At 34.5% G+C, this 11421-nt stretch overlaps 1 protein-coding gene across 7 annotated transcripts in view; it reads right to left on the bottom strand.

Annotated features, from left to right (window-relative positions):
- Positions 1-3819: 3819 nt before the first annotated feature.
- Positions 3820-11421, bottom strand: part of ZNF107 (zinc finger protein 107) — a 78525-nt gene continuing 70923 nt past the window's right edge. For all 7 annotated transcript variants that reach the window (XM_063668379.1, XM_054495389.2, XM_054495393.2 and 4 more), the window contains one exon: positions 3820-11060. In XM_063668379.1, coding sequence (XP_063524449.1) covers positions 8893-11060 — 2168 coding nt within the window. In that variant the 3' untranslated portion in view covers positions 3820-8892. The remainder of the gene's footprint in view (positions 11061-11421) is intronic.

Below are 11421 nucleotides of genomic sequence, written 5' to 3'. Positions count from 1 at the left end.
TCAATTTTCAATTTTTTTATTTTTTTTATTTTTTGAGACAAAGTCTCACCCTGTCCCCCAGGAAGGAGGGCAATGGCATGATATCAGCCCACTGCAACCTCACCAGGTTTCCGAGTACCATTTATTAGATAGGGAGTTACTTTCCCTTTGTTTATTTCTATTGACTTTGCCAAAAATAAGTTGTTTGTAGAAGTGTAGCTTTATTTCAGGGCTCTCTCTTCTGTTCCATTGGTCTATATGTATATTTTTTGTAGCAGAACCATGTTATATTGGTTACTGTAGCATGTAGTACATTTTGAAGTCATGTAATGTTAGGCTTCCAGGTTTATTCTTTTTGTTTAAGAATACCTTGTCTATGTGGGCTCTTTTATTCTTTAATATGAATTTCAAAGTTTTTTTTCTAGGTACACCAAAAATGGCATTGATAGTTTCATAGAAATAACACTCAATCTGTGGGCTGCTTTAGGGAGCATGGACACTTTAATTATATTGATTCTTCAAATTCATGAGGATGGAATTTTGTTTTTGTTTTTGTTTTTTGAGACAGAGTCTTGCTCTGTTGCCAGGCTGGAGTGCAGTGGCACAATCTCAGCTCACTGCAACCTCTGCCTCCTGGGTTCAAATGATTCTCCTGCCTCAGCCTCCCAAGTAGCTGGGATTACAAGCACGCGCCACCACACCCAGCTAATTTTTGTATTTTTAGTAGAGACAGGGTTTCACCATGTTAGCCAGGCTGGTCTTGAACTCCTGACCTCATGATCCACCCGCCTCGGCCTCCGAAAGTGCTGGGATTACAGGCATGAGCCACCGCGCCCATCCATGTTTTCCATTTCTATGTGTTGTCTCTGGTTTGTTTCAGTAGTGTTTTGTAGTTCTCCCTGTGGAGATATTTTACCTCCATGACTTAATGCATTCCTAGGAATGTTAATTTTTTGGTGTGGTTATTTTAAATAAAGCTGTGCTATTGATTTTGTTGTCAGCTTGAATGTTATTGGTGTACAGAAATGCTACTCATTTGTGTTTGTTAATTTTGTATCTTGAAACTTTGCTGAAGTCATTTTTTAGGCTTAGGAGTCTTTTGGTGAAATCCCTAAAGTTTCCCTGGTAGAGAATTAAATTGACTTTCTTTTCTCCTATTTGGATGACTTTTATTTCTTTATCTTGTTGGATTGCTCTGGCTAGGACTTCCAAAACTATGTTGAATAGGAGTGTTTAGAGTGGATATTCTTATTTTTATTCTTATGAAGAATGCATCCAGCTTTCACCTGTTCAGTATGATGTTGGCTGAGAATTTGTAATAGATGGCTCTTATTATTGTGAGATGTTTCTTCAATGCCTAGTTTGTTGAGGATTTTTGAACGAATATTGGATTTTCTTGAGTGCTTTTTCTGCATCTATTGTTATAATCATCTGATCTTATGAGTTTAATTATCTTTACATGGTGAATCACTTATTGACTTCACTTATTGACTTGCATATGATGAAATATCTTCACAGTCATAAAGTAATACTCACATGATTGTGGCAAAATAACTTTTTGATTTGCTTATGAACTCAGCTTGCTAGTATTTCAGGAAGGATTTTTGTTTCAATGTTCACCAGGAATATTGGCCTGTAGATTTTTTTTGTTGTGTCTTAAGCAGATTTTGGTATCAAGATGATACTGATTTCATATAACAAGTTAGGAAGGAAACCTACTTTCATTTTTGGAATACATTCAGTAGAATTAGTACCAGATCATATTTGTATTTGTGGTAAAATTAGGCTGCAAATTCATCTGATCCAGGGCTTGTTATATTTTGTAGGGTTTTTTTAAATTACAAATTCAATTTTATTATACATTTAATACATATTAGCTCTGTTCAAGACTTCTCTTTTTTCCTGATTAAATCATGGGAAGTTGTGTATATTGACACATAGGCCAATGAAGCAGAAAAGAGAGACCAGAAGTATATTCATGTATTTACAGCTAACTAATTTTAGATGTAGGTGAACATTTTCTAGGGAAAAAATAGTATCTTCAACAAACGGTGTCAAGAAAACTTTCTATCCACATGCAGAGAAATAAAATGAGACCATATTATACTATATATAAAAATCAACTCAAAATAAATTAGATACTTAAACGTAAGGTCTGAAACTCTGAAACTACTATGAAAAATATAGAGTGAAATCCCCATAACATTGGTCTAGGCAGTGACTTTTTTAACTTAACCTCAAAATCTCAGGGAATCAAAGAAAAAATAGATGAGTCAGACTATTTCAAATTAAAAAGCTGCTGCACAGAATCTGATACGACCAACAGGATAAGACAACTAAAAAATGGGAGAAAATGCTTGCAAATCACATGTGACACGGGGTTAATATAAAAAATATATATAAAGCTCAAATGACTATACAACAAAAGACAACCATTAAAAATGAGCAAAAGGCTTAAATATTTTTCAAGGAAAGACATACATATGGCTAAGAGATATATAAAAAATGCTCAATATCAATTATCAGAGAAAAGAAACCAAAACTCTATGAGGTATCAACTCACTCCTGTGAGAATTACTCTTATTACAAAGAAAATAAGTTAGTCAGGTTGTGAAGAAAAGGGAATGCTTGCACACTGGTTTGAATGTGAATGAGGACAGTCATTATAAAAAACTAAATAAGATTTCTCACAAAATTTAAAATTAAACTACCATATAACACAGCAATTTCAGCCGGGCGCAGTGGCTCATGCCTGTAATCCTAGCACTTTGGGAGACCAAGTGGGGTGGATCATGAGGTCAGGAGATCAAGACCATCCTGGCCAACATGGTGAAACCCCGTCTCTACTAAAAATACAAAAATTAGCTGGGCGTGGTGGCGCATGCCTGTAACCCCCGCTACTCGGGAGGCTGAGGCAGAAGAATCACTTGAACCCGGGAGGTGGAGGTTGCAGTGAGCCAAGATCGTGCCACTGCACTCCAGCCTGGCAACAGACCTAGACTCTGTCTCAAAAAAAAAAAAATTTTTTTCACTATTGTTTATATATCCAAAACAAATGAAATCAGAATGAAGAAATAATTGCACTTCTATACTGCTTGCAACACTCTTCACAATTCCCAAAATATGCCATCAACAGTTCAACATTTAACGAATAAAGACAATGTGGTACATGGAAAATTCTATTATTTTCAATCACATAAATTAAACTGGAGGACATTATATTTGTTGAAATGAGCCAGGTACAGAAAGATGACCATTTCATGATTTCACGTACACATGGATTCTAAAAAACATAATCTCGGCCAGGTGCGGCGACTCATGCCTGTAATCCTAGCACTTTGGGAAGCCAAGAGGGGTGGATTGCCTAAGCTCAGGAGTTCGAGACCAGTCTGGGCAACGTGGCAAATCCCTGTCTCTACTAAAAATACAAAAATTTAGCCAGAGGTGGTGGTGAACGCCTGTAATCTCAACTACTCAGGAGGCTGAGGCAGGAGAACCACTTGAACCTGGGAGGTGGAGGTTGCAGTGAGCTGAGATCGCACCATTGCACTCTAGCCTGGGTGACAGAGTGAGACTGTCTCACAAATAAATAAATACATAAATAAACAAAATGTAATCTCATTGAAGTAGAGAGTAAACTGGTGACCACCAGAGGCCAAGGTATTTAGAAAAAAGGGGGGATGGAAAGATGTCAGTCAAAGAATACATAATTATACTTGGACAGAAAGAAGTTCGAGGTTTTTTTGTTTTTTTTTTACAGCATGGTGATTATAGATTATAATAATATATTAGTATTTTTGGAAAATGCTGATAATGTCATCTGCTCTCACCACAAAAATGTTAACTCTGTGAGGTAAAACTTTAATGACCTAAAATTAAGCATTTGACAATGTATATATACTTCCAAACATAATGTTTTACAGAACAAATATACATTTATTTATTGCAGACAGTAATGGTATGAAAGACACTGAAAGAGAGGTGTTTCTTATGGTCTCATGACTAACTACCCTGTTAACACTGTAAACAAGTTTGCATGCAAAATAACAGAAAACATTTTAATCCAAAAGCTCCCATTATCTCCAAAAGTTTTCCATAGAAAATAAGAAGTTGGCTAGTTAGGTGACTAAGAATAAAAACTGTAGACTAAACTTCACTCATTAAAATAATTATATAAAGTAAGAGTGAGAAATTTTTCTGAATTGTACCTATCAATATAGAAAAGACATAATATTCCAAATATTGAATCAACAGAGGTCATGTTACTTTGCAACCTTGAATATTTACACTTTAAAATAGAAGATTCTGGAAAAAAAAAAGTATGCTCTGCTATATCATGGAAAATTAAATTTAAAATTCTTCACTTACCATTAGCTCTCTTAAAAATTTAATTTCTAAGATCTATTTTCTAGTAAATTTAATATCTGCCACACTTTATGTAAGAATTTAATAAGATGCTCCTTTTAAAAACAGGGAAAAACAACACTGATTTAATCCTCTCACCTGTGGACATCGCATGCCTTTTATCTTAACTAATCTGAAAGTTACATTGATAAGCAAACTCTCTAGTTATAACCAATTTTTCAGTGCATTAAAAAGTACCAACTTTCTCATCAAAACCTACAAAGTACCATGTGAACTGACATGGCATGAAGACAATAGTGAGGAAACTGTGGCAATAACAGAAAAAGAAGCACTGTGTTGAATACACGGAAGACACATAAGATAAACAAAACTGAAGATAATTAGGAAATTTAAAAAAAAAAGAGCAAGATTCAGCTTTGCAGCCTGAAAAAATTTCTCTCCACATGAAAAATCAATGTTAGTTCTTCACTATTAATATTTTCCATCTCTGACTTGAAGTTAATTACAAACTAACACCAGCAGAAATACATATGGCTCATTATGGAGCATCTGTTACACAATAAGCTATGTCATGTTTGTTTGCTACATCTATATATAAAAACATTTTCATGACTTATGAAGTCTTTCTAGTTCTTACCTGAACTGGCTCAATAAATAAACTTACTTATGTCAACTATAACAAGACAAAAGAATACTAACTAAAGAAAAGTAGGCTTATATAGGATTCTGCAATGGAAAGAAGAAATAGAATGTTCTAACTAAATAAAATATAATACACAAATTTTGGAAACACATCTAGAAGTTATTTTGTGTGTACTCCTAAACTTTATAAAAATCATTCTTATAATCCATGACCAGCTCACATGATGAATACCTGATAAATTATAAAAGAAAAAAGCATAAGTAACAAGAAAATTAAAGGTATAGCATGAGTATCACACAAGTATAAACAAAAACTTTGCATGGGGAGATTCTAAATCATCAGCCAGATTTTACAGAAATGAATTCAAGGCAAAGCAGAGGGTATAGATTTGCTTTCAGCATTTTTGAGGTTTTCAGTTGTCTAGTAAATTAGTCACCTTTTAAAAATTATTAGTTTTGGCCGGGCGTGGTGGCTCACGCCTGTAATCCCAGCACTTTGGGTGGCCGAGGCGGGCGGATCACGAGGTCAGGAGATTGAGACCATCCTGGCTAAGCCGAGGCGGGCGGATCACGAGGTCAGGAGATTGAGACCATCCTGGCTAACGTGGTGAAACCCTGTCTCTACTAAAAAATACAAAAAAATTAGCCGGGCGCGGTGCTGGGCACCTGTAGTCCCAGCAACTCGGGAGGCTGAGGCAGCAGAATGGCGTGAACCCAGGAAGCGGAGCTTGCAGTGAGCCAAGATCGCACCACTGCACTCCAGCCTGGGCGACAGAGCAAGACTCCGTCTCGAAAAAAAGATTAGTTTTGTTCCAATACTCCTCGTCTTCTGAAAATAGGTACAAGCTACTACACAAACACACTTACTTGCTCCATAATTTTCCCATACCTAAGGTTTATTTTTAGAGTAATATATGTGTATAGTTAAGTGTATGTAAATCAAAACTAAAATGCTGTATGTTTGCAGGCAGAGAGGTCACATGTTCAAAGAAAAATATATAAGTTTTTAAATGTTTATTCAGAACTCAGAATTTTCTCATGATTTATTTATACTTGTATATAATTTTTATTATAACCATAAAATGACCCTGTAGTAACAACTGCACATTCTAAAGTATCTAAAATTGTAGAATTGGTTTGTAATACAAAGGAGAAATGCTGGAGTTGATGGATACATCTTTTGCCCTGATGTGATTAATACATAAAATTATATGCTTGTATCAAAATATGCCATACATGGCATAAAGATATTCACATACTATGTATCCACAAAAATTAAGAGAAATAAGTATAAATTTTAAAAAATTAAAAATCTAACCTATGGGAACAACATTCTTTATTAGCACCTTAAAGCCACTAACAAAAATAATTATTAGAGATGTTAGCCCATTATGTTATCAAGTAGTATATTGTTACCCTCTTTTACCTAAACCCTTGAGTAATGTGGGATAGGTAAAGTCAGTGGCACGAAAACACTTCATTGAATGCACAATAGTTTTAACATGTTAAAAAAAGTTTAATTAAAAAATTAAGTTCACGCATAATCCAAATATTTTTAAACACATTGCATTTTATTACATAAAAGTACAATTAGTAAAATGATATACTACTAATTAACTTTAAGATTAAAAATGGTTTTCTCTTACTATAATGCAGAAGAATATCACTCTGAAAACCTACTTCATGGATCACTCAATATTATAAGTTGAACATAAACAGCTTCTTCACTCAGGTTTTCATCATGCATCTTACATTTTAATGTCCTTATTCTTTCATAGAAAGTGTCATAAATAATACCGACCTAACAGAAATGATTTCTCATATCTTTGATGCATGAAAAATTAATCACATGCTTTCATGTGTGAATAGGACTGAAGAGCATGAAGTAATTTGAGAGTTGAATTACATCATTATTTGCTTTTCAAAAACTAATTTTTTCAAGAAAAAATATAATTTGAATGTAATTATACACCTACAAAAAAATTCTACTTCTTTTAAAGTTATATACATATTACTTATCTACCAACTTTAGTTTTAAATTATTTTCTATACTCGGCATTCTGATTTAGTGCAATGTCTGAAGTGTCAGTACCTTAGATATTTCTACTGTGAATGATATTTACATAGACTTAATTTTGGATTAAATTATTTTTATATTTACTGCACTTGCAAAAATATATTTTAGTATGAGGCCTCTGGTATTTTCTAAGCTGTAGTTTTTTAAAAAATGTTTTCACAAATGCATTACATTTACAGTGTTTTTCTCCAATATAAATTTTCTGGTGTTGAACAACGTTTGAGCAACTGCTTCATGGTTTTCCTCTAGTGCAAAATGGGTACAACAATATCTGTGATACAAGTAAAGGTACTACAACCCTCTTCGTATTTGTATTGTTTGTCCTCAAAATGAATACTCTTTTTTTGTTTTGTTTTTGAGATGAAGTTTTTGCTCTTGTTGCCTTGGCTGTAGTGTAGTGGTGTGACTTTAGCTCACTGCAACCTTCGCCTCCCAGGTTTGAACAATTCTCCTGCTTCAGACTCCCCAGTAGCTGGGATTACAGGGGCCTGCCACCACACGCAGCTAATTTTTGTAAAATTTTTCACAGAGATGGGGTATTGCTATGTTGGCCAGGCTGGTCTCAGACTCCTGCCCTCAGGTGATCCACCCACCTTGGCCTCCCAAAGTGCTGGCATTACAGATGTGAGGCAGCACACCTGGCTCCTCTTCTTCACTTTAAAAGCTTATGTTTTCTGAAAGATCTCTTGACAAAAATTGCATTTATAATGCTTTTATTACGCACTCTCTAATGTTGAGTAAAACCTGAGCAGTTAATAATGGCTTTCCCACATTCCTTGTATTTGTACAATCTTTCTGAAGTATAAATGCTTTCCTGTGCAATAAGGGGTGAGCATTTATTAAAAGTGTTGCCACATTTTTTACACTTCCAGGAGTTTTCTTCAGTATGGATTATCTTACCTACAATCAAGTGTGACAACCATTTAAAGGCTTTGTGATATTTTTCACATTTCTAGGATTTTTCACCAGTAGGATTTATGTTAGAAAGTTTGAGGTGTTGTCAAAATTATTGTCACATCATTCAGGTTTGTAAAGTTTTCAGTATTATCTTATGTTTGGTGAGGTTTGAGGATTGGTTTAAAGTGTTGCCACATTATTCACATTTGCAGGGTTTCTCTCAAAGTATAAATTGTCTTATGTGTAGCAAGGTGTGAGGACCAGTTAAAGGCATTGCCACATTTTTTACATTTGTAGGGTTTCTCTCCAGTATAAATACTCTTACATGCAGTAAGAGTTGAGAATCAGTTAAAAGCTTTGCCACAGACTTCATATTTGTAGGGTTTCTTTCCAGTATGAATTTTCTTATCTACAGTAAGGGTTAAGGAAGGTTAAAAGCTTTGCCACATTCTTCACAATTGTAGACTTTCTCTCCAGTATGAATTTCTGTATAGTAAGGTATGAGGATTGGTTAAAAGCTTTGCCACATTCTTCACAACTATAGAGTTCCTCTCCAGTATAAATTATCTTATGTGTAGAAAGGTGTGAGGACTGATTAAAGGCATTGCCACATTCTTCTCATTTGTATGGCTTCTCTCCAGTATGAATTACCTTATGTTTAGTAAAAGTTGAGGACCAGTTAAAGGCTTTGCCACGTTTTTCACATTTGTAGGATTCTCTCCAGTATGAATTTTCTCACATTCAGTAAGGTTTGAAGATTAGTTAAAAGCTTTGTCACGTTCTTTACATTTGTAAGGTTTCTCACCAGTATAAAATATCTTGTGTGTGTAGAAAAGGCTGAAGACTTGTTAAAGGCTTTAACACATTCCTCACATTTGTAGAGTTTCTCTCCAGTATGAATTTTCTTATGTGTAGTAAGCTTGTAGGATCAATTAAGTTTTGCCATATTCTTCACATTTGTAGGGTTTCTCTCCAGTATGAATTTTCTTATGTGTAGTAAGATTTGAGGATAGGTTGAAAGCTCTGCCATAATCTCCACATTTGTAGGGTTTCTCTCCAGTATGAATTATCTTATGTATATTAAGAGATGAGAACTGGTTAAAGGATTTGCCACATTCTTCACATTTGTAGGGTTTCTCTGAAGTATGAATTTTCTTATGTGTAGTAAGGTTTGAGGATTGGTTAAAAGCTTTGCCACATTCTTCACATTTATAGGGTTTCTCTCCAGTATGAATTTTCTTATGTGCAGTAAGGGTTGAGGATAGGTTAAAAGCTTTGCCACATTCTTTACATTTGTAAGGTTTCTCTCCAGTATGAATTATCTTATGTCTATTAAGGGTTGAGGAGCAGTTAAAGGCTTTACCACATTCTGCACATTGGTAAGGTTTCTCTCCCGTATGAATTCTCTTATGTATAGTTAGGTTTGAGAATCGGTTATAAGCTTTTCCACATTCTTCACATTTGTGGGGTTTCTCTCCAGTATAAATTATCTTATGGTTAGTAATGTTTGAGAATAGGTTAAAAGCTCTTCCATGTTCTTCAAATTTGTAGAGGTTCTCTCCAGTATGAATTATCTTTTGTGTAGTAAGGTTTGAGGACTGGTTAAAATCTTTGCCATGTTCTTCGCATTTGTAGGGTTTCTCTCCAGTATGAATAATTTTATGTATAGCATGGTGTGATGACTGTTTAAAGGCCTTGCCAAATTCTTCACATTTGTTGAGTTTCTCTTTAGTATGAATTATCTTATGTCTAGTAAGTTGATAGGATTGATTAAAGGCTTTTCCACATTCTTCACATTTATAGGGCTTTTCTCCAGTATGAATTCTCTTATGTTTCGTAAGGGTTGAGAATCGGTTAAAAGCTTTGCCACATTCTTCACATTTGTAGGGTTTCTCTCCAGTATGAATTTTCTTATGTTCAGTAAGGTTTGAAGACTGGCTAAAAGCTCTGCCACATTCTTCACATTTGTAGGGTTTCTCTCCAGTATGAATTTTCTTATGTCTAGTAAGGGTTGAGGATCGATTAAAAGCTTTTCCACATTCTTCACATTTGTATGGTTTCTCTCCAGAATAAATTTTCCTATGGTTAATTAGGTTTGAGTGTTGGTTAAAAGCTTTGCCACATTCTTCACATTTATAGAATTTCTCTGCAGTATGAATTTTCTTATGTTCAGTAAGGTTTGAAGATTGGTTAAAAGCTTTGCCACATTCTTTACATTTGTAGGGTTTCTCTCCAGTATGAATTATCTTATGTCTAGTAAGAGCTGAGAACTGGTTAAAGACTTTGCCACATTCTTCACATTTGTAGGGTTTCTCTTCCATTAGAATTTTCTTATGTGCAGTAAGTTTTAAGGATCGGTTAAAAGCTTTGTCACATTCTTCACATTTGTCGAGTTTCTCTCCAGTATGAATTTTCTCCTGTTTATTAAGGTTTGAGGATATGTTAAAAGCTCTGCCACATTCTTTACATTTGTAGGATTTCTCCCCAGCATGAATTCTCTTATGGTTAGTAAGATTTGAGAATAGATTAAAAGCTTTTCCACATTCTTTACATTTGTAGAGGTTCTCTCCAGTGTGAAGTATCTTTTGTGTAGTAAGGTGTGGGGACTGGCTAAAGACTTTGCCACATTCTTCATATTTGTAAGGTTTTTCTCCAGTATGAATTCTCTTATGTTTAGTAAGAGTTGAGAACCAGTTAAAGGCTTTTCCACATTCTTCACATTTGTAGGAATTCACTGTAGTATGAATTCTTCTATGCTGAGTTAGTTGTGAAAGCACGCAAAATGATTTGCTACATTCTTTACATTTGAAGTGCTTGTTTCCTGTATGTCTTCTCTTATATCTATTTGAATTTGAAAATTTATCAAAGACTTTCACATATTTATTACATTGGAATATTTTGCTTGGGGTAGCTGTCAAACATTGGTTAACTGTATTATGACCTCCTTCGTGCCCCATACACTCATCCACATGTTTACAGCCTTTTCTTAACTGTAAATTCTCATATTCACATTTTCCATATCTTCTCAGTGTCACTTTCTGGAAAGAATCTTTTATGTTCTGCTCTGGCCAAAGGTCTTGGGCAAGATGAAAAGACATTACTGAAAGAAATAAAAATAAGAAATTACTCCACTTGCTAGACTCAGATAAATGTACTTTACAAATCTAATCTATAAAATTATACAAACTATATAAGCCAGATTGCACAGCAAAATACCACAGATTCTAATGTCTTCATAGACATATAAATGTAACAAAAACATAATGACCAAAATACATTTGTGGAAAATTTATAAATGAGTTCAGTGTGTGCAGTGCCCCAGGTGAGCACAATGCAAAGAGTCACATAGAAGAAAGAGACAAGTCTGTTTTATTTACCCAACAAAGCTCTTTCTGTTCCCCAATATAACACAGTGCCTTTAGAAGTAAATTGCCAACTCTTAGTGTTTTTTTTAAAAGACA

This window comes from Pongo pygmaeus, chromosome 6 (assembly GCF_028885625.2).
Source record: "Pongo pygmaeus isolate AG05252 chromosome 6, NHGRI_mPonPyg2-v2.0_pri, whole genome shotgun sequence".
In the NCBI taxonomy this organism is placed as follows: domain Eukaryota; kingdom Metazoa; phylum Chordata; class Mammalia; order Primates; family Hominidae; genus Pongo; species Pongo pygmaeus.
The sequence above is the reverse complement of the archived record's forward strand: the minus strand, read 5'-3'. Positions and strand labels throughout refer to the sequence as shown.